This window comes from Myxine glutinosa, chromosome 5, assembly GCF_964187855.1.
Source record: "Myxine glutinosa chromosome 5, kmMyxGlut1.1, whole genome shotgun sequence".
Lineage (NCBI taxonomy): Eukaryota > Metazoa > Chordata > Myxini > Myxiniformes > Myxinidae > Myxine > Myxine glutinosa.
The window spans coordinates 74,020,354-74,042,036 of record NC_136265.1 but is presented as its reverse complement, the minus strand read 5'-3'; the positions used below and the strand labels follow the sequence as shown (position 1 = coordinate 74,042,036).

Genomic DNA, 21,683 nt, shown 5'->3' with positions numbered 1-21,683 from the left:
GTGCTGGGACCGACCGTGCAGAACGCCACCGGTAAACCAGGAGAGGCAACGGGAACTGCAGTTCTCCGAGTGGACGTGCGGCTTGCCACTGCGGCGTATGGAGGCCTAGCAGTGCGGGAACGGGTGGTTCCCGCCAACGCACCGGACGAGTCGACGAACCCTGACAAGACCCCGAGTGGTTGATCTAAGCACATACACACACACATGCACACACACACACACGGTTATTTTTATTTATCTTTCCTTCGTCCGTGATATAAGTCTGGTGTGGGAGCGCTCCATTTAGGTTTCAGTTGCATCGTCGCGTTTTCCTTGTTCTCGGGTTCCGTTTGATAAACCTGTTTATTTTTGTACATTTTAAATCCGCCCCGGTTTGAGTTATTTTTTGCAGGTTGAAGACTGCCTGTAGGATCCGTGAGGTAGGTGATTTTCAGCATCCTCATCCTCCTCCTCCTTTCCCGCCCCCCTCCCCCTCCCTGCATGCATGAACTCTGCCATATTTGATGAACGCCTGGAGTTAAAGCTTGCTCGGCTAATCTGTTTCCTGGTAAAGATTTTAATTGCCAGGAAAGCGACAATATGATCGACTCGCCATGGGGGATATAGTTTAAAATTTTTTTTCCTGTTCACCTTCATTAATGCAATTTAACTTTTTTGTGCACAAGAGTGGTCGACAAATATCCAAATAATCAATATGGCTGTGGATAATGACAATGTATGTGGCATATTAGGGTGCATAGATGATATGGGTATATCGACCATAATAGCATTGGGCCATATAGTCCTTAAGCCAACCGGCCATTTTTTGAAGTGAATGCTCCGGGGGGGGGGGAGTAATTCTCATTATGATTTTCCATTAGACCAATGTCTCAAGTGTCAGAAAAGGTGTGATGGACATCTGAGAACGGTAGCTTAGTGCCCGGATGGACGCCATCTTTGAAACCACCCAGCTCGAAAATGCCCATTTGGTGGGGTACATTGTTGCACGTGTATCTGGACTTCTATACTAGCTATCGATGTGCGGTTGACGACTAAATATACGTCCGATGTGTACCGTCTAAATAAAAAATAATATGAAGCATTTTGTTTTAGATTAATTATTATAAAAATCAATTATCGAAAAAAAATCATATATTTTTCAATATTTTATTATTAGACTTGTACTTTTTTTAGTGAAACAACACTGGTATGATTTTCCAAATTATGCATTGTGCTACACCGTTTATCTGTCTATAAAAATAACTCAAAAACTAAAACATATCATCCACCACGAGTGTACACAAAAAATATATGAAAAGGCATGCACTTTCCACAAACCGAAACTATGTCAGTTGGAATTTCCCGCCGATTAATCAACCCACAGAACCCAGTGCCGAAAGTGACGTCAGTCTATTCTATATCTATATTCTATATTCTATATCTCAGTCTGAGATTTGTTGCGGTGACCTGATTAATTTCTGAGGGGGGGGGGGGGGGTGGGTGGCTTAAGAACTAAAAGTGAACATGTTAGATGGCGCCACATACAACTCTATTATAGAGTTGTATTGTGGCGCCATCTAACATGTTCACTGACTTGGATGAGTATGTCTATGTAAGCTGGCGAGCTTTTCGGATATCGGAGTAATCTAACGTCAGTCTTTTTGTTCTTTCAGCTGAGATGGCCGGTGTCGAGGCGAAACGGGCGAAGATTGAACCTGAGTCCGGAACGTGCATCCTGTGCAGCAAGAAGTCGCCACTCTCTGAACTAAGCAAGGCAGCGGGCAACAGTTCTTGGAAGACATTGTGTGACGCAGCCGCAGTTAGAAACTTTTATCCAATTCTAAAGCTAGTCCAAGAAGGCGCAGTTGAACTTCCTAATATTCCAATATTATACCATAGGGCTTGTAGATCAGACTTCACTCACAAAAACCACCTAGCTACTTTGACCAATGCAGCTAGAAGTTCTTCAGTTGATACTGGCGATGCGGTGCGACGGCGATCATCACGGGAAGAGACAGGATCAACTTCAACGGTCTACGATGATAAATGCATTTTTTGCCAGCGTGCTTCAAAATTCATAAAAGGCAGTCGTACCCGTGAAACAGTTGTCTTGGCTGTTGAACTTCGAGCAGATAAGACAATAAGAGATGCTGCGACAGCTCGCAATGATGAGAGAGTTTTGGCATTGACTACACGAGATATGGTTGCAGCTGAGGCTCACTACCACTTCTCCTGCTATAGAAACTACACACGGCCCCAAAAACCTCAAGTAGAAACTGACATTGAAGATAATATCGAGAAAAAAGAAATGATACGATGTATATTCAATTTCATTCGCACTGACTTGTTCTTGAACCCGAGGATTGTTCCAATAGTTGATGTTGCAACAGATATCCTGTCTTCAGATACATTTTCAGTTGATGTTCGTGACTCCATCAAGAAGAATCTGCAGCGCACATTACAAAGAGAGTTTGGAGAATCGCTCATCTTCTTCAATGTGAAACACCGTGTATACTTGATGCCCGATAATCTGACAAAGCGAGAGATTGCTGCAGAGTGCGTAAACCTGAAAGCAGAAGTGAAAGCATTTGAACGAACGGACGGTGAAAGTAACATTGTGCGTGCAGCTACTTCACTGCGACACCAGATCAAAGATGCTCATTACAATGAACGTTGGCCGCCTCAGCCAGCAGAACTCACTTCAGATTACGTGAAGATACCAGATTCTCTTCGTGTATTTCTGCATACTTTGATTTGCGGGAGTGGGGGTAGCTCTGCGCGTGCCGACACACTGGTATGGTCGATGGCTCAAGATATCATCAATGCTGTACACCGGGGTACCATCAGAACATCGAAGCATGTCCTACTTCCGTGGGTCATGAAAACGCTCACCGGTAATACAGAGGTCATCAGAATATTGAATCGACTCGGGCACGGATGTTCGTACACAGTTCTGGAAGAAATCGAGACAGCGCTATGCATAGACAAATTAGCAAGTGTGGAGAAAGATACAGTACCACTTCCGTCACATGTGCACCCTTCGGTCCCGACTGTATTAGCATTCGATAACATCGACAGGCTAGAGGAATCGCTGAGTGGTGGCGGAACATCGCATCGCGTCAACGGTATCATCGTCCAACCGAAGTCGCAGTCGTGTTTGCCGCCCCAACCTCCATCGGCAGTATCCAAAGCAGATAAGAAGCGATCTATCCCGTCATCCAGCGATTTAGTTCCAATATACAGCGGTGGGAAACGAGAGGGCCCACCTGCAATCAAGCCTGCAGATCTTTCTGACACTCTTGCAGGCGCAACATCCCTTGCGCAGCGCCGAAATCACGTATGGATTATGACTCGCATGCTGGAACCATGCGACCAGACAATCAGTTCGTGGACTGGTTTCAACATCATGACTAGAGATCGTGTTCAGGTGACGGAAGATGTAGTTGGCTACCTGCCGACTATAAACGCGCCTGCCACAGATATGGCAACAGTGCAAGAAATCCTCAGAGAAGCTCTGAACATCATGTCATCACTTCAGCTTGAGCGTATACCGGTGGTGCTAGACCAGGCACTATTTGCTTAGGCGACCGAAATAGCATGGAAAGATGTCGATCGATATGGAAGAATCGTGCTCATGATGGGGAACTTCCATACCATCTGTAACTTCATGTCGAGCATTGGGAAAATGTTTGGAGATGCAGGCCTTCGGGATGTAGCTGTTGAGTCAGGAGTAATCGCTGAAGGTTCCATCAACAGGGTTCTGGAAGGCAAGCAATACAACCGTGCTGTGCGACTCCACAAGTTGATGTACGAGGCACTAATGCGCATCATTTGGAAGGGCTTCCAGGTGTGGATAGAAAGCAATCATCCTGACAAGGAACCCCAGATTCGAAGCACTGACCTCAAAATTCGCAGCATCAAGGAGGATGTTTGCCACGAGACTCTCGCTGCTGCTCTCGATGATGATTCATGTGTACAGAGCTTTGACATGTTCGCGAAATACCTACATTTTCTGCGAACCAAACATGGAGACCTGGCTCGCTTCTGGATGATGTATATTGATTATGGTAGAGACCCTGCTGGGGTTGATTCGTGCGGATAGAGAAGGCGACTGGATGCTTCACTTGGCTTGTGTCAGAAGAGTGATCCCTTGGTGTTTCGCAATGAACAAGGTGAACTATGCTAGATATCTACCAGTGTACTATGCACAGATGACGCAACTCCACGAAACATGCCCCGAGTTGTACAGGCATTTCAATCAAGGCTACTTCTCCGTACAGCTTAGACCAGGGAATCCATTTGCCAGAATCGCTGTTGATCAGACAACAGAAGAAACAGTAAACAAAGATACACAAACAGCTGGAGGAACACGAGGTTTTAGTCTTCGACAAGGGGCTGTGTCACGATACTATCTAACTGCAGAAAATCGGGCTACTGCACTGAGGCAACTACGAGAAACTATCCTTGTGAATGGCAGCGACACATCTCACGCCAAGCACCCTGACTTGTCTACTTCTCGCATCAAACGTGATGAGTCTGGCGTCACAGCTATCTGTGATCTACTGGAAAATGACTGGACCAATCCATTCGCCGATGATCCGTCATGTCTTCTCAGTATATCTACCGGAGCGGCTGCGAGGGAGGACGTTTCTAATGACCTACTCAACACCCTGCAAAAGGGGGAAGCGGCGTATCAAAGCTTCCAGAAACGTCTTGAAGAGGGAACAGGCTTTCATGACACATTGAACAAGCTAAACTTGAAGACCTTTGGTAAGATCAAGCAGAAAGTTGTGAAGGGCACAAACAAGGAGATCGTCCTGAGAGCTGACAGACAACTGTTTGCCACCATGATACTCATCGCCAAGACAAGGAACCTCGACATGCAACTTGTCCTTTGTCACCCACTAGGGCCGTTACCATGGTCTTTGGCAAACGTTGATGGGTCAATGAAAAAAACGAACAAAGCTGCACTTGCGAAACACATGGAAGGTCTTGTGGAACCAGCCGAGAACGTTGACAAGCGAAGTGCAACAATAATTGATGCGATGGCTCTCATACAAAAGATGCATGGCGAGAACGACACGTTCGAAGAACTATCTGACCGCATCCTTGCTGCAGCGCTTCACGCTGGTCAAGGCAGTGAGCGCATCGATGTTGTCTTTGACACATACACAGAAGAATCCATCAAAGCAGCTGAGCGTGTGAACCGCGGTTCAAATGAAGGCATCAGTTTCAGCGAGATCAGACCCGCACACAAAATCATGAACTGGCGGCGTCTCCTTGCTTGCAGCCAGACAAAGGAGAAACTGGTTGTGTTTCTGGCGGAGTCGTGGAAACATGAAACAAATCGCGAAAAGCTAGGCAACAGAACACTGTATGTCACCTGTGGTGAAAAATGTCTGGTACTGACCCGCGATAGGTGGAAGTTGGTGCAAGCACTCGAATGTAGCCACGAGGAAGCAGACACGCGTATGTTTCGCCACGCAAAGCACGCCGCTACCCACTACAAGACGATCATCTTAGTGGCAGATGACACCGACGTTCTGATCATCAGTCTTCATCTCAGCAGAACCATCGATAGTCAGCTCTTCATCAGACGAGGAACAAAGGTTCGAGTCAGAATGATCGACGTTGGAAAGTTGGCTGCGGTATTGGGGTCTGGAGTTTGCAGTGCATTGCCAGGGCTTCATGCATGGAGCGGGTGTGACACTGTGAGTGCTCTGGCTAGCCAAGGAAAGATAAAGGCTTTGAAGCTTGTGCAAGCGAATGAGCTGTATCTTCAAGCATTCACAGATCTGGGATCTTCGTGGAATGTACCAACAGACGTCTTCAATAGCATTCAGGCCTTCACGTGTCAGCTGTACGCCAAGAACACGAAGATCGTCGGTGTTAATTCGCTCCGTTATCACATGTTCTGTGCAAAGAAGGGCCAGATCGAATCTGGACAATTGCCGCCTTGTGAAGACTCCTTGATGCAGCATACGCTTAGGGCCAACTATCAGGCGGCTATCTGGCGACGCAGCCTTGAAAACCTACCAGACGTCCCAACACCATCAGCAGGACATGGTTGGGAACTCGATGATGGCGGTTCGCTCACAATCCGATGGATGGCGGGTCTACCAGCTCCAGATGTCTTCTTGAATCTCATCTCATGCACATGCAGAAGGACGTGTCGACCGTCAGATTGCTCCTGCATACTGAATGGGTTGAAGTGCACTGTTGTGTGTAAGCTGCAGGGATGCTCCAACATGGTGCAGGATGATGCTATCGTGGCTCAGGATGCCAATGACTCTGATGGCGACTCTGATGATTAACTTTGTGTGCACTGTATATTGTATAGCATATGTTGTTCTCTATTATAATGCAGGCCAAATTGCCTGAAAATCTTTATAGACAGATAAACGGTTTAGCAAAATGTATAATTTGGAAGATCATACCGGTGTTATTTGACTAAAACATGACATGTTCAATGATACCTCCGCTTGCTTATTAGGAATATACATCGTATGGTGTTAAAATCAGCTCCATACGTCTTTCCAAACTCTAGTAATGAATAATTAATATAATTGGCGGCCATTTTGAAATCCAAGATGGCCACCAAAGTGCAGATTTCCTATGTAACAATTTCCGCCTGCTTATTAGATATCGTATGGTGTTAAAATCCTCTCCGTACGACATTCCTAACTTGCGTTATCGTCAGAATAGATAATGCCAGCGGCGGCCTAAGTCATTTTATGCCTCTTTACATTTATTTGTTGTAAACTCGTGGTGGATGATATGTTTTAGTTTTTGAGTTATTTTTATAGACAGATAAACGGTGTAGCACAATGCATAATTTGGAAAATCATACCAGTGTTGTTTCACTAAAAAAAGTACAAGTCTAATAATAAAATATTGAAAAATATATGATTTTTTTTCGATAATTGATTTTTATAATAATTAATCTAAAACAAAATGCTTCATATTATTTTTTATTTAGACGGTACACATCGGACGTATATTTAGTCGTCAACCGCACATCGATAGCTAGTATAGAAGTCCAGATACACGTGCAACAATGTACCCCACCAAATGGGCATTTTCGAGCTGGGTGGTTTCAAAGATGGCGTCCATCCGGGCACTAAGCTACCGTTCTCAGATGTCCATCACACCTTTTCTGACACTTGAGACATTGGTCTAATGGAAAATCATAATGAGAATTACTCCCCTCGCCGGAGCATTACTTTTGGTCTGGCTCAAGGACTAATAATAGTAGAGTGTTCAGTTAACGATGGTAATTTTCTTCAGAATGAGCACGCGAGGTGAGACTATGTGCCCTACCAGTGCCGTTCTAGTTTAGAAATGCTCCTTAAATGAAGTTTGAATGCGGTGTTTTATTCTCAGATTTTGTTGTGGCTGTGAAGCTTGAACCCGAGTTACTGGACAATTCCTCGTCATTCGACAAAGGTTTGAACGACAACAGTCTTCATGTTATTGTTCAACTTAGTAGTTCTCTACTCTAAACCTGGAACGCTATGTTTGTTTGTTTTGCTAACTGAGGTTTCTCATCGATCTTTACCAAACGACAGTAATAACTTCTTTATGAGAGACTGTTGGGCGGTATATTTGTTCAGTGAGATGTTCATGCTAATTATTCTTGTTATTCGACGTGGAATTGTTTATTATTCAGCAAAACCTTGCTTTACACATGAGTTATGATCCTGGAGGAACAATATGGATCCACACTGGGGGGAGAGGGTAGGGTGTGGAGGAAATATTGCGTAAAAGTGAGACTGGACCCGTGTAAACACAGAACGGCATACACAAAATTATATGTGTAATGTCGAAATTGCGTAAGCCAAACCCGTGTAAAGCAAGGGATAACTTTATATGACGCTATTGTTGAGGCGAGATGTTGATTGTAAAAGTTGGATAGAGTAAAATGTGCAAGTGTTATTATTGGAGTTCGATTCCCAACCTATAGAAAGAATGGGACACGAGGTCAAAGGTGAGAGGTCATGTTAGGAAAACATCCTGTTACCACGATAACTTGTGAACCATTGATGGGATTTTGACCAACCAAGTATGTATGATGATGCAAATATGAACTGATTTGATTTTGGGGGTGGGGGGGGGCAAGAGGTCAAAGGTTAAAGGTCAGAGTCTGTAATAGGTTTTCGTTAACGCGATAACTTAAGAGCGGCTGAAGAGAACCAAGTCAAACTTGGTACAAGTATAATTATTAATGATGTGGAGATAAACGGATTAGATGATGGGGTCAAAAGGTCAGAGGTCTCGTTTGGTAAAAATTCTGTTGCCGAGCTAACTTGTGAACCAATGATGGCATATTGACCAAACTTGGTATAAGTACATATGATAAAAAGATGAACTGACTATGTTTTGGCATCAAAGTTCAGAGGTCGTGTCAGGTAAAAATGTGATATTTGACAACAGCTGAATGGATTTAAATCAAACTTGGTACAAACTTGGAGATCTCGCGAGATCTCGGAGACGGTGGGAGGGATTTTCGAAGCTCCACACGGTCTCCACGTTTTTCGAAGTTAAGTCTGTTCACAATTGTATTTTGTCGAAACTGTATTTATCTTTCGGTGTGTGAAGTTATTGTGTGCAACTTTGGTTGTTTCTCGGTGTTTATCTTTCATAAATTGATCGTCTGTTTGCCGTGTCGTGTCTTGAGGCCTTGTACAGTGTGCACTGTACAACCTTGAGGCTTTGTTTTTCTCTCAGCGGTCCGTCGTTTGTGATCCAATAACTTTCGTTCTCTGTATTCCCAGGCTTTTCACCCATAGCCTACTTCCTTGTGTAAATCTCAACTCAAAAAAAAAACAAAAAAAAAAAAACATTTCCTTCTCTGTTCTCATTCGTTTATTCATTCTTATTCGTTCGTTCGTTCTTCGACCACGTGTTTCTCCCCCATTTCCCCCAGATAGTTTTCACTCATTAACCTTCAATGTTTACACTTTCCCCTCAAGTTATGTATTCCGTCATATTTTATAACACCTTTTTCTTCTTCTTCTTTAAAAGGCTGCTTTCGACTTGCTCACCAAATCAATTCATCCCAAAAAAAATATCCATCTCCTATAGTGCCTTTTTTCTACATTCCCTAAACTCTCCTGCACTCCATCCTCCATCCAGCGTCCTTAAACGTATTTTTAACTCGAAGGTCACAAGAAACTCATTTTGCAATAAATGTTCGTTTCCCATAAATCGTACACTTTCAAAAATCCAATCTCACCCCTCCCCTCCAGATCTTCCCCATAACCCCTCCCCTCCAAATCTTCCCCATCACCCCTCCCCTCCAAATCTTCCCCATCACCCATCCCTTTCAAATCTTCCCCCTTGCCCCCTCCCTCCTAAACTACCCCCTCACCCCTCCCCGCCAAGACGCCCCCTCGCCCCTCCCCTCCTAGACTCCTGCCTCACCCCTCCCCTCCATATCTCCCCCATATCCCATCCCTTTCAAATCCCTCCCCTTGTCCCTTCCCTCCCAAACTCCCCCCTCACCCCTCCCCTTCAAATCTCCCCACCCTCATTGCTTCTCAATTTCCCCCCTCTCACTCCCCCTCCTCAAAGCGTCCTCCCCGCTTCTTCCCCCTTCAAACTCTCACCTCCATCTCCCCCAACCTTCTGCCTCGCTCTTCCCCCTCCTCAAATAACACCTCATTGTGGCTCACCCAATCACCATCAAACCTTTTGTCCGCCCCATCCTTCCCTTTCTCCGAGCTATTCTGAAATCTCTGACACACCTTCAACAGCTCTCCCTATCTCTTCCACCTCTTCCACATCTTACCCTACCCCTCCTCCCCCCTGTTCTGTATCTGATGCTCCCCCTTCCTCTTCATTAACGGTATGGACCTCAAACATCCGGGGCCTTCGTTCAAACTTAACTGATCTCTCCATACAGGTTGCTTCTGTCAAACCAGACGTGATCTGCTTAACAGAAACTTTCCTCCTTTATGATGTCTCTGATTCCATAGTATCTCTCCCGGGCTACTCCCTCCTCCGGTATGATAGACCTGAGCCTCGTCCTGGAGGCGGGGTTGCTATCTTTATCAAAAACTCTCTTCCTCACTCGCCCTGCACTGCACTCTCTCCACCTCACCCCCAGGAATACCTCTGGCTACGGCTTCCCCTTCGCTCCCACCTCTTGTTCATATGTGTGTTGTACCGTCCACCAAACAGTGATGACTCCATCTACATCTCGCTGTCTGATGATATGGACCAACTTCTATCTACTCATCCCAACTCTCTCTTCCTCATATGTGGTGATTTCAATTGTCACCATGCCAGTTGGTTGGGTGTGGGTACCTCTCTCACCAGCCATGGCTCTTCAGCAAAGGACTTCTGCGACTCACTGGGACTGACACAATCTGTCAATTTCCCGACCCGGATCTCAGTCAACGGAACATCTTCTCTTCTGGACTTGGTTATGACTAACTTCCCTGAAAATGTCTGCTGCTCTTCTTCTGCTCCGATCGGATCATCTGATCATGTCCTTGTTAAAGTGGACATCTCTCTGACCATCCTCAGGGAGCCTGCTCAGCGTCGACGAGTCTGGCATTTCACTCAGGCCAACTGGCACGGTCTTCAAGCAGCCATCAATCATCTGGACTGGTCTCCCATCTCTACCACCTCTGACATCAACTCATCCTGGGAATTCTTCCAAAGTAAATTGCTCTCTCTCATGCACAGATTTATCCCATCTCGTCTTCAGTTGTCATACCCTTCCTCCCGTCCATGGTACACGGAATCTTGTGGTGAGGCTGTTGCCCAGAAACAACTTGCCTTCGTCTCCTGGAAAGCAAATCCAACGGAAGGAAATCTCATTTCCTTTCACAAAGCCCGAAACAAGTGTGTGTCCACCCTCAGGAGAGCCAGGAAACAATATCTCTCCGTTCTCAAGACCGAACTCTCTTATCTGTCTCCCTCTTCCAAATCCTGGTGGCGTCTGGTCAAATCCGTTTCTGGTGTTTGTTCCCCCTCCATCCCCTCCCTTACCTCAAACGGCTACACAGCTGACTCCGCACGTGAAAAAGCTGAATGCCTCAACTCTGTGTTTGCCTCTAAATCTTGTGTCCCAAACCCATCCCTCTCTGTACCCACCATACCCAGTCGTACCCTGCTGCTCCTGGACTCCGTGTCCTTTCCTCCTGACAAGGTGGAAAAGTTTCTGTCAACCCTCGACTCTGATTCTGCAACTGGACCCGACGGCATCAGCCCACGGGTCCTAAAATCCTGCTCTGCTGCTCTATCTCACCCTCTCTCTGTTCTCTTCACCCTCTCTTTTGCTCAAGGTCAACTGCCATCTGCTTGGAAATCAGCCAACATCACCGCTTTGCACAAAAAAGGTGCAAAAACAGATCCTAGCAACTACAGACCAATCAGCCTTCTCCCAATTATCAGCAAAGTCATGGAATCCATCATTGCTTCGGATATGAAATCTTTCCTCTTCTCCAATGGCTTGATCTCTGATCATCAATTTGGTTTCAGACCAGGTCACTCTACTCTGGACATGCTGCTTCTGCTGTCTCAACAATGGATGGAGGTCCTCGATGCCAAACAGGAAATTAGAGCTGTCTCCCTCGACATATCACGTGCCTTCGACACGGTCTGGCACCCCGCTCTGCTCACCAAACTCTCCTCCTTTGGTATCCATGGAAATCTCCACGCATGGCTGGCGGACTTCCTCTCTAGTCGTCGTCAACGTGTGGCCCTGAATGGGTTTCTCTCATCTCCTCTTCCTGTTCAGGCTGGAGTTCCCCAAGGCAGTGTTCTGGGCCCCGTGCTTTTTCTGGTCTTCATCAATGATCTCTCTGACTCTCTCGAAAATCCTCTCTATCTCTTTGCTGATGACTCCACTCTCTGCCGCTCCATTCCTCTTCCCTCAGATCGGCAGTCTGCTGCCTCCTCACTCTCTGAAGACCTGGACAAAATCACAGACTGGTCAAACAAGTGGAACATGTCTTTCAATCCTGACAAATCTCACACTCTTACTATGTCTCTCCGAAAAGATCGACTGGACAACCCTCCCATCTACTTTCTCAACAATCCTCTCCAAGAAGTTCTGTCGCTCAAGATTTTGGGTCTCACTATCTGCCATGATCTTTCTTGGGAAAACCACATTTCCAAGCTGGCCTCCAAAGCCAGTCGCCGACTGGGCATCCTCCGTCGTGCGAAGTCCTTCCTCGGCACACCTGAGCTCCTCACCACATACAAGGCTTTCATCCGCAGCTCAATGGAATACTGTTCTCCCCTATGGGCCGGTGCTCCTGCCTCACACCTAGCTCGGCTTCACGCTGTTGAAACCAAAGCTTTCAGAATTATTGGAATCTCCCGCGATGAAGCTATCTCTGAGGGCCTTTCACTCACTCACCGCAGGCAGGTAGGTGGTCTTTCTGTCTTCTACCGACTCCTCTCCGGCCTTGCACCCCCAGCTCTCTCTGTGCTCTGTCCCCCAAATATTCCTACAGGTCGCACAAGATCTGCCAGCAACCCTCTGATGGTTAAACTGCCGAAATCTCGGCTCTCTGCTCACCTTCATTCTTTCATTCCTCTTTTCTCCCGCCTCTGGAACAAACTCCCTCACTCCCTTCAATCCCACTCCTCCCTCCAGGTCTTTAAAACAGCTGTTCACCACCATCTCTTATCTTCCCCCATCCAAAACCTTGATCTTTTCTACCCCCGCTAATTCACCCCAGATCCACCTTGTTTGAAATTCCAACTTCTTTCCTGGAAGTCCTGGCAGTGTCCATATGTTTTATACCTCTCCCACCGCCCCCTTCCCATGCCCCCCCCCAAAGCCCTCGCCCTCTCTCAGATCTCTCGATGTCTCCATGTCTCTCGGTCCCTGCTCTCAAATGTTGTGTTTGTGTCCTTCCCCCTCTCTCCCCATCTTGTCTACCGCTCCCGATGTTATATGTTTTATGTGTCGGTTTGTCTTTCTGTGTGATTAATGTTCGCTCTTTCACGAGCCTCGATCTTGTATACAACAACAACAACAACAACAAAAAAAAAAAAAAAAAAAAAAAAGTAGTTAGGCAGTTAAGAGGAAGCATCGTTCATTTTTTCAGGAAAGCACCAAATTTGGCACAGATGTAGTATGGACCTATACAATTGTTTTCCTGAGGGGCGCCCAAAAATTCAGAAAATTCAAAAAATCCAAAAAAATGTCCTGGATGCCGTGAAAAAGGGGAGAAAACGGGTATCGATTCGAACTGTAGATTCTGATATTGTGGTCTTGGCAATAGCACACTACTTTACCTACCAGTCACATGGTGTGGAGGAACTCTGGATTGCCATTGGCACTGGTAAAAGCTACCGCTACCTTGCCATCCATAAAATTGCCACCGGCCTTGGCCGCAGGAAGTCCTAGTCTTTGCCATTATTTCATGCCTTCACTGGCTGCGACACAGTGTCATTTTTTGCCCAAATTGGGAAAATGACAGCTTGGAAGGCTTGGGAGGCATACCCCAGCATCACGCAGACCTTTCATGCTCTCGCTTATAGGCCATCTGTGGACGCTATTACTATGGAACTACAGAGCATAGAAAGATATTGTTACGGAATCCAACGTCGGCCTTCCCCACTTACCAAGGGGGGATTAGTTCCCTCGCTTATATGACTGACCGACGTGGTCCTGGGGGTATGACGCCACGGCCGGTCGACGCTGGGTAGGGTATTAGGCCTAAACCGTCCTATTACCTATTAAAATACCAGCGCTCCCCGACACGCGAGGAAATACTCCCCCGCTCACGGTCGCAGCGTAATGGACTAGTTGCGCCGAGCGAAGCGGACTGCACCGTGAGCCGGTTACCAATGACTAGACCCGATTTATTCGTTGGCCGAATCGCGCCGCGTACATCCAATTGGGAAACCTCTAAAGCGACCGAATGTGAAGAAGAAGAAGTATGGAGGAATAACAGGATTTATTAATTATTTACACAAGCCAAAGCAAAAAGAGCAGTCATGGTTATATACAGGGAAATGGAAGGAGCAGGAGACACAGTGAAATCATTAGCTTACCTATACAAGCTTAATTAATAAACCCCAGCACAACGTGAAAGACAGACGAACATTCACACTTACACGGGGAAATGCAGGCAGGAATGAATGGCTTGGAGATGGATGGCTTTGAGAGGCAAGGAAGGTTCAGCGGGGACTGGGCACGGTCGAGCCAGAAGGCACCGCCGTCAAAAAGCCGAGCCGCGGGAGTCCCAAACTGCGCGGGCGAAGTTCCTTTCTCCGCACTGCTGCATCGCGCGCTCCTTGCGTTGCCTCGGTCCGTATTTCCCGCAGCGCGGCACGTATCACGGCGGCTTGGACACACCTGCTCATCTCCAGCGCATCTCTGGTGGGGGCGTCTCCCGCGGGTTATATAAGCCCCACCCTTGAGCGTTTGCGAACCTCCCCCAAGCTTTCTCTCTCCGCCCTCTCAAGCCAAACCCCTTATACTTGGTTGGTTGTTCGGGGCTGGCTCACTCCTCCCCTCTATGACGAGGTGGAGACACGCCTTTCTTCTTCCAACCGACCGCGTGCTCAATGGAGTCCATTTGTGGCGAAAACCATCCAAACCTGACACTTTGCAGATGGGACCTACTCTTATTTAATTCGGTGCAATGAAGAGTCAAACTATTGGGAAACACATTCTTAAACTACATAGAATAAGGGACTAACTATTTAAAAGGATATATGGTGCCCTGCGTGTAGGTTTATGGAATTAACTAAGAGGACGAGCTTCGACCTTTCTTTACTTACGGAGGGTGCCATTTCCACACAACAAAACCATAATTCTCACATTCTTTACACTTTCTCAAATTTGTTACAATATGTTGCCATCCTCTATGACCGGACTACCGAGATAAAGACAGTGAATTACATGCGCCGACACTTGTTCACGAAGAAGGCAAGAACAATTGATCACATTCCCCCAACAGCAGATGCCTTCGAACAACACCTAAAACGTGCATGTTTTCAGGCTGGACACGTATGGAGTCAGGCACTTGTGCCCTACCCAGAACTTCCATCACCAGCTGATTGGGGCTGGATGAAAACAGGGACTTCTTGGACACCAATTTGGACCACAATACCACTGATACAGGAGGCATGTTCAGAGCTTACAAGCTGCCATTGTAAGTCGGCCTGTAAAGGCAACTGTAAATGCTCCAGGGCAAATCTGCCCTGCACATCACTGTGTGACTGCGATGGACAGTGCTTGTAGTACTACGCGTCTGTGCGAGAGCCTCCACCTTTCAAGTGCCCACAATATTTTAAGTTAAAACTGCAACTGTGTGTAACTTTGATTAATTAATACCATTCCATTGTTATCAGAGACCAATAAAACAATGTGTATCACTTGGAATTGAAATTTTACCTAAAATACTATGAGAGATTCCAGGAAAATGGAAACACCATGGCAGCCATCTTGAAATTAAAGATGATGGATGCCAATCTTTATGCAATTGATCCCATTGGATTCAGAGACCATGAAAACATGGGGTAAGACACTGGAACTGTGGTGTTATCGCTCATAGTATAGAAGTTATTGAGGGAAATAGGTCACAGAGGGCGGTCATGTTGAAATTCAATATGGCGGCCACCAGGGGTTCTGAATTTTTGGGCGCCCCTCAGGAAAACAATTGTATAGGTCAATACTACATCTGTGCCAAATTTGGTGCTTTCCTGAAAAAATGAACGATACGCCCTATTTTTCAGTCTTAACTGCCTAAGTAAAGTATGTATAATGATGTAATAATGTGGGCGGATGCATTTCGGTCGACATCGCGACGTCGGTGCCGTTCTAGTTCCCAACATTCATGTAATTGTTGATCCAATAGATCAAGTATTGCTGTAAATGAAAATCCCAGGTGTGTGATCCATGCAGGTATGTGACACAAGGTACAGTGGCCTGCAAAAGTATTCACCCCTTCCAAAGATTTCACATTTCGATGCAACCTGAGCTTATTTCCATGATGCTTTCAAATCAAACTTAATGTATCGAGAATTCACAAACTACTCCAAAGTGATAAAGCTAAAAAAAAATGCAGATAAAATGTGAAGTTTGATTAAAAAGAAAATTAGATTATTCTCAGTTGTATAAGTATTCAAACACTTTGCTTAATTAACCCTAAATCACTTCAGGAGCAAATTATTTGTTTAAAAGTTTACAAAATAGTATAATTGCAGGGGCGGATCCAGGAATTTAAAGATGGGGGGGGGGGTGCATGCAACTCTAGCGCTGGGGGGGGGGGGGATAAAGGAGGGTCTGGGGGTCCTCCCCCAGGAAATTTTTAAAAATTGATCATCAGAAACAGCATTTCGTGCGTTCTTGGAAGTTTCTGCAGTTCCTTGTGTTCTTCCCTGGTCCAACAGTTCAGCAGATTCGCACCGCCTGTACCCTCATCCTGGATCGAAGGGGGGGGGGTGCGCACCCCTGCACCCCCCCCCCCCCCCCCCGGATCCGCCCCTGAATCGGTTTCACCTGTATGCAATCAGTTGTTTAACTTTAAAATTAAGCTCCCCCAATTATGTAAGGAGTTTCAAGGTGCAACTCGCTTGGTCAACCAACAAGGCAAACATGGAGATCATGGAGCTTTTCAAAGAAGTGACATTAAATGGAGGAGAAGCACCATTCAGGAGAGGGTTAAAGAATATTTCAAAGTCACTCATTATCCCTGTTATTGCAGTGAAATCCATAATTAAGAAGTTGGAAGATGTATCATACCACCTAGAGTCGACCCAGATCAAGTCGCCCATCCAAACTCAGCAGCAGGGCAAGCAGGAAACTGGTTTGGGATGTCACTGTAAATCCAACAATGACTGATATATCTGCAAGGCTCAATGACTGAGATGGGGTCATTGTTCATTAATCTACATTATCCCGTTCTCTTCTCAAAGCTGGCTTCCATGAACAGGTGGCAAGAAAGAAGCCATTACTGAAAAATATGCATGCGAAGGTTTGCATGGAGTTTGTGAAAAGGCATCTTGATGATACTGCAGGCATGTGGAGAAAAGTTTTGTGGTCAGATCAGACAAAAATTCAACCTTTTGGTCTAAATTCAAAGAGTTACGTCTGGTGCAAGCTGAACACTGCACATAATCCAGTCAACACCATCTCTACTGTCAAGCATGGCAGTGGCAGCATCATCTTATTGGGCTGTTTTTCATCAGTAGGGACTGGCAAGCTTGTCAGGATAAAAGGGGCAATGGACGAGGCAAAGTACAGGAGAATCCTTGATGAAAAGCTGCTCGAGTCAAACATTAATATGAAACTGTGTAGGAGATTCACATTTCAGCAGAACAATGATCCAAAGCAGAAAGCTAAAGCCACACTGGAATGGCTGAATAAAGAGAAAATAAATGTTCTTCAGTGGCCCAGTCAAAATCCTGACTTGAACCCAATTATGATGACACTTGAAGACTGCAGTCCATTGACGATACCCATCAAACTTGGCAGAACTAGAGCAATTTTCACATGAAGAATGGGCAAAGATTTTCACCATCTCACTGTGTAAAGCTGGTGGAGAACTCCCCAGAAAGACTCGTAGCCATCATTGCTGCAAAAGGTGCTTCCACCTACTACTAACCTAAGGGGATGAATACTTTTGCATCTGGTGAATTTTGATTTGTACATGTTTTTTCAGGTATTCTTAACATGTAAGTTCCTTCAACTACAACAGTATTTCATTTGATCTCTTCAGATATGAATGCAATAGTTCATTTGGAAAAATTGTTTCTTCAAAATTCATCTAAATGTTGCATTATTGGAGGGGGTGAATACTTTTGCAGGCCGCTGTATCTTTGACATCATAGGTCACCTGGTATGGCAGGCGTATTGGTAGCTGGATAAAATTCAAGTAAAAGAGTAAACCTTCATATGTATACTATGCCAATGCTTTATTCTTCTTTCAGTTCTTTTTTTTATGAGGATGTTTTTCTTTTCAGAAGTGATTGTGAAAGTGAAGATGGAATCTGAGTTTGAGGATGATTCAATATCTCAGGAGAAAGGTCTGAACCACAACAACATTCTGCTTGTTCCATTTGCAGACAGTTATGTGTGAATGTACATTGTACATACCTCGATGCGTGAGAGAGAGAGCGTCGGCTGCTGAGTTCATAATTCCTTTAATGTGCTGGATGTTGGTGGCGAAATGCGAGATTAACGAATTGTGTGAGGTGAGTGAGAGTCTGAATTGATGGATTAAGCAAAAGGTAAAGGTTTGTCGTCTCTGAGGACAGAGAATGGTCAGGCCACGAAGAAGTGGCGGACGGCTTGATTGTGAGTACTTTGCTGAGTGCACAGCGAGCAATTCCCGATTGAAGGCGGTGGACTTGCACTCTGTTGGTTTTAGCGTTTTGTAGAAAAAGGCCAGTGGATGCCAGTTGACATTGATGAACTGGTGAAGGGCCGCACCCACTGCGACCTCAGTTGTATCTACCATCAGGCTGGTTTGCACCTCTTGCTTCAGATGAATCAGGAGTGAGACATTTGCCAGTGTGTCTTTGATGTTGTAGAAGACCGAGAAGGTTAGCTCCGACCATCGGAACACTTCAGGTTGCTTACCAGTTGTGAGTAACTCGTTCAGAAGTTGCAGCATTGTCGCTGCGTTTTTGAATACAGTATGACCCCGCTATTCACGGGTTCCTTGTATTCGCGGGTGATAAAATGCAACCTGTTTCTTTATTCACGGAAGAGTGTCCCGCAAATTCGCAGGGGGTTTTTTTTTCTATTCGCGGCCGTGTTCCGTGAATTTGTGGTTTTTCAGGTGCGCAAAAAAAATAATCATGAGCCGCTGGCTTGACACAGTTATAAAACCCATCTTTCACCAGCCATGCATAAAGCTGATGGGCATACGCAAAAAAAATATCTACGAGCCACGAGCATGACCTGCTTCGACATTCACTGCTGTGTGCTTTGCGTTTTCATGGCTTTCGCAGCCGCAAATTTTAGCCGCGGGATGTTCCACCAGCTGCATAACACGTCATCCCCACGAGTTACCGTATGGAATGAAAACACTCCACAGTATATATTAGTGCAATTAACTGTCTCTCTTTTCCCCCATTGAAACTGGCACGGCATGCATTCACGGATTTTCATCGACATTCACGGGATTTGTCTCGCCATTTCCGGGATTATCGCCGACATTCGCGGAATTTGCCTCACCATTTCCGTGATTTTCATCGACCTTAGTGGATTTTGCCTCGCCATTCGCGGTTTGTTCCTCTCCATGGATTTTCGTGACTCGGGAACCAATTCGGCCTTTTTCCATTGAAACAATGCCCTGCAATTCGCGGTTTCGCAATTCACGGATTTTCCAGGAACGTATCCCCCGCGAATAGCGGGGTCCCACGGTACATCAATTGTAAAAGTTGACGAGGCCCAAAAGATTCTGCAAAGGGATGCAGTGGAGACATCGGTTTTGCTGATGTTTTTCTGCAGCCGCACTGGCGATTAGAATATCATCTACAGTGCCTATAGAAAGTCTACACCCCCCCCCCCCCCCTTTCAAAATATTCACCTTTTATTGCCGTGTAGCCTGGAATTAAAATGCATTGAATCAGACTTTTTCCAACTTTATTTACACATAGTAACCCACAACTTCGAAGTGAAAAACAAATTCTACAATTTTCAGAAAATTCATTATTTATGCAAAACTAGAATATTTTGGTTGGAAAGTGTCCACCCCCCTTATAAGAGCAATTGTAATTTAGCTCAGGTGTATAAAGTACTTTCTGTAAAGGGCATGTCGGTATGGATGGAAGACACGTGATATTCAGCGTCAAAACAGTGGATGCTTTACTGAGAAGAATAAGTTGTGTGGCGGCATCCAATAGATGGCGATGTTTGACATCTACGATGAGATTGAAACGACAAATTAATCTGCACCTTGTTACGGGGTCCTCCCCTATCCCCTGGTCTCGGTAAACCTCCGAACCCCGAGAGGGTCCCCGGCAGAAAGATATGTTATCCTTGGTTGAAATCAATCAAATCAATAATGAAACCACACCAAGGGTTATGAACAAACAATAATATATTATAAATCACACCGGAATCACGACACAAATAACACTAACAATTCGCCCTACAATCACTATTTTTAAGATGGTACCACCTTATCTCGTCCTTTAACCCAAACTCACAGTACTCCCCCAATGTCTCTGTACCCCTCCAAGGCGAAGTTGATTCGCTCCAGCGATAGTTGGATCAATGTCCGATCACAATCAATTGAGGCGTGGACGATCGAAGCAACCCACAGGTCACGTGATCCACACCCAGCACAATAGCGGTGGAATGGGAAACCTCCCAAAGACGCGCTCTGACGTACACGTTTGCGGTTCAATGAACGAGTCTCCGTATAATCCTCAAAAGCCCCTTTCTTGCACAGCCATCCCCGGCAACCCACCGGGGAATAATGCCCGGCCGACGCGACAAAAACCTGTTCACTGCAGGTTGCGCGCGTGGCGAAGATGGCGGACGGCTTTCACTCGAACCCGGGCTTTGAGGCAAGGATACTCCGGAACCTCAATGAGGATACCTGACTACACAGGCTCCACAGCACTCTGGCGATATCTCCTATCGCCCGAACTTCCTTTCAAGGATGCCCTGTACGCTCCACCAATCGGTCCGGAGCTTCAACCAAAACGTCTTTTTACGATCTCCTCTCGCCTCTTCTTCCTCGCTCCACCTCTTCCGGTCACGATCCGGATTTTCGGCCACATTTTACCAGGAGCGCTTTTAAACCTTTTAACCACAATAACCCTTTCCCTTAAGCCACAATAAGCGTAATATCTAGAACCAACAATGATAACAATAACAACCATAATTAGGGCCGAATCCGTAACACTTCCCCCCTCAAGAAAGAAAGTTTGAACACAGCGAAAACTTTCTTTGTAGGCAAATTCTTGAAACCAACACAAGTAATCAATGTTTCCCCAAAAATAAAGCAACAAAACTTTCACACCACCCACAGAATTCCCAAAATTAATTCACTCTGGACAAAGCATCAGCCACGACATTGTCCCTGCCCTTTACATGTTCAATTTCCAAGTTACCCCTGCAAAGCCAAACTCCCTCTCATCAACCTCTGATTTTTACTTTTAGTTTCTTTTGAATGAAGGTTAAGGGGTTGATCAAAAATCCAAAGTCAAGCCAATCGATAGCACTTTTTCTGGGAGGCCGAGCTGAGGGCCAGGTTCCATGGTGGTTGGGTGGTGAGGCCTGGACATATTCACTACCTGGACGCCTTTAGGAACGTGGAGTTCACGGTTAGTCCGTGTAGGAAAGTTCACTACGTGGACGCCTTCAGGAACGTGGAGTTCACGGTTAACCCGTGTAGGAATCTTGGCTCGGCTGCTCCACAGCATTCAGTGCTTCAACTCTTTCTAACTTTCCTAACAATCACGGTTGGACCACTTGTCACAGTAGTTACCTGAATGGCGGTCTCCTTCTCGGCCACTGCTCTGATAATCCTTCCTTCGGGAGCTGTCATAACTCTGGAAGCCTCCATAATAATATCGATTGCGGCCACCACCACTACTACTCCGTGGTCCTCCTCTGTAGCCCCCTCGACCTCTAGGAAATGCCTTCCCTACTGTGATGGTCCGACCCTCCAACTCCTTGCTATTCAGATCCTTTTCTGCCTCTCTGGCGTCCTTTGAGTTTTCAAACGTGACAAAGCCAAACCCTCTTGACTTTCATGTCTCCCTGT

The 21,683-nt window shown here is 45.9% G+C and overlaps 1 protein-coding gene across 4 annotated transcripts in view; it reads left to right on the top strand.

Moving 5' to 3' along the window:
• Positions 1–399: 399 nt before the first annotated feature.
• The window catches only part of LOC137427429 (uncharacterized), a 34,572-nt gene continuing 13,288 nt past the window's right edge, over positions 400–21,683 (top strand). Inside the window, exons 1-3 of one of the 4 annotated variants that reach the window (XM_068116927.2) lie at positions 400–419; positions 7,363–7,425; positions 17,920–17,982. In XM_068116927.2, the coding sequence (XP_067973028.2) occupies positions 17,940–17,982 (43 nt within the window). In that variant the 5' untranslated portion in view covers positions 400–419; positions 7,363–7,425; positions 17,920–17,939. Of the gene's footprint in view, positions 420–7,023; positions 7,426–17,919; positions 17,983–21,683 lie in introns of those variants that run through there. The other 3 variants (XM_068116925.2, XM_068116924.2, XM_068116926.2) reach the window with 3 other exon arrangements.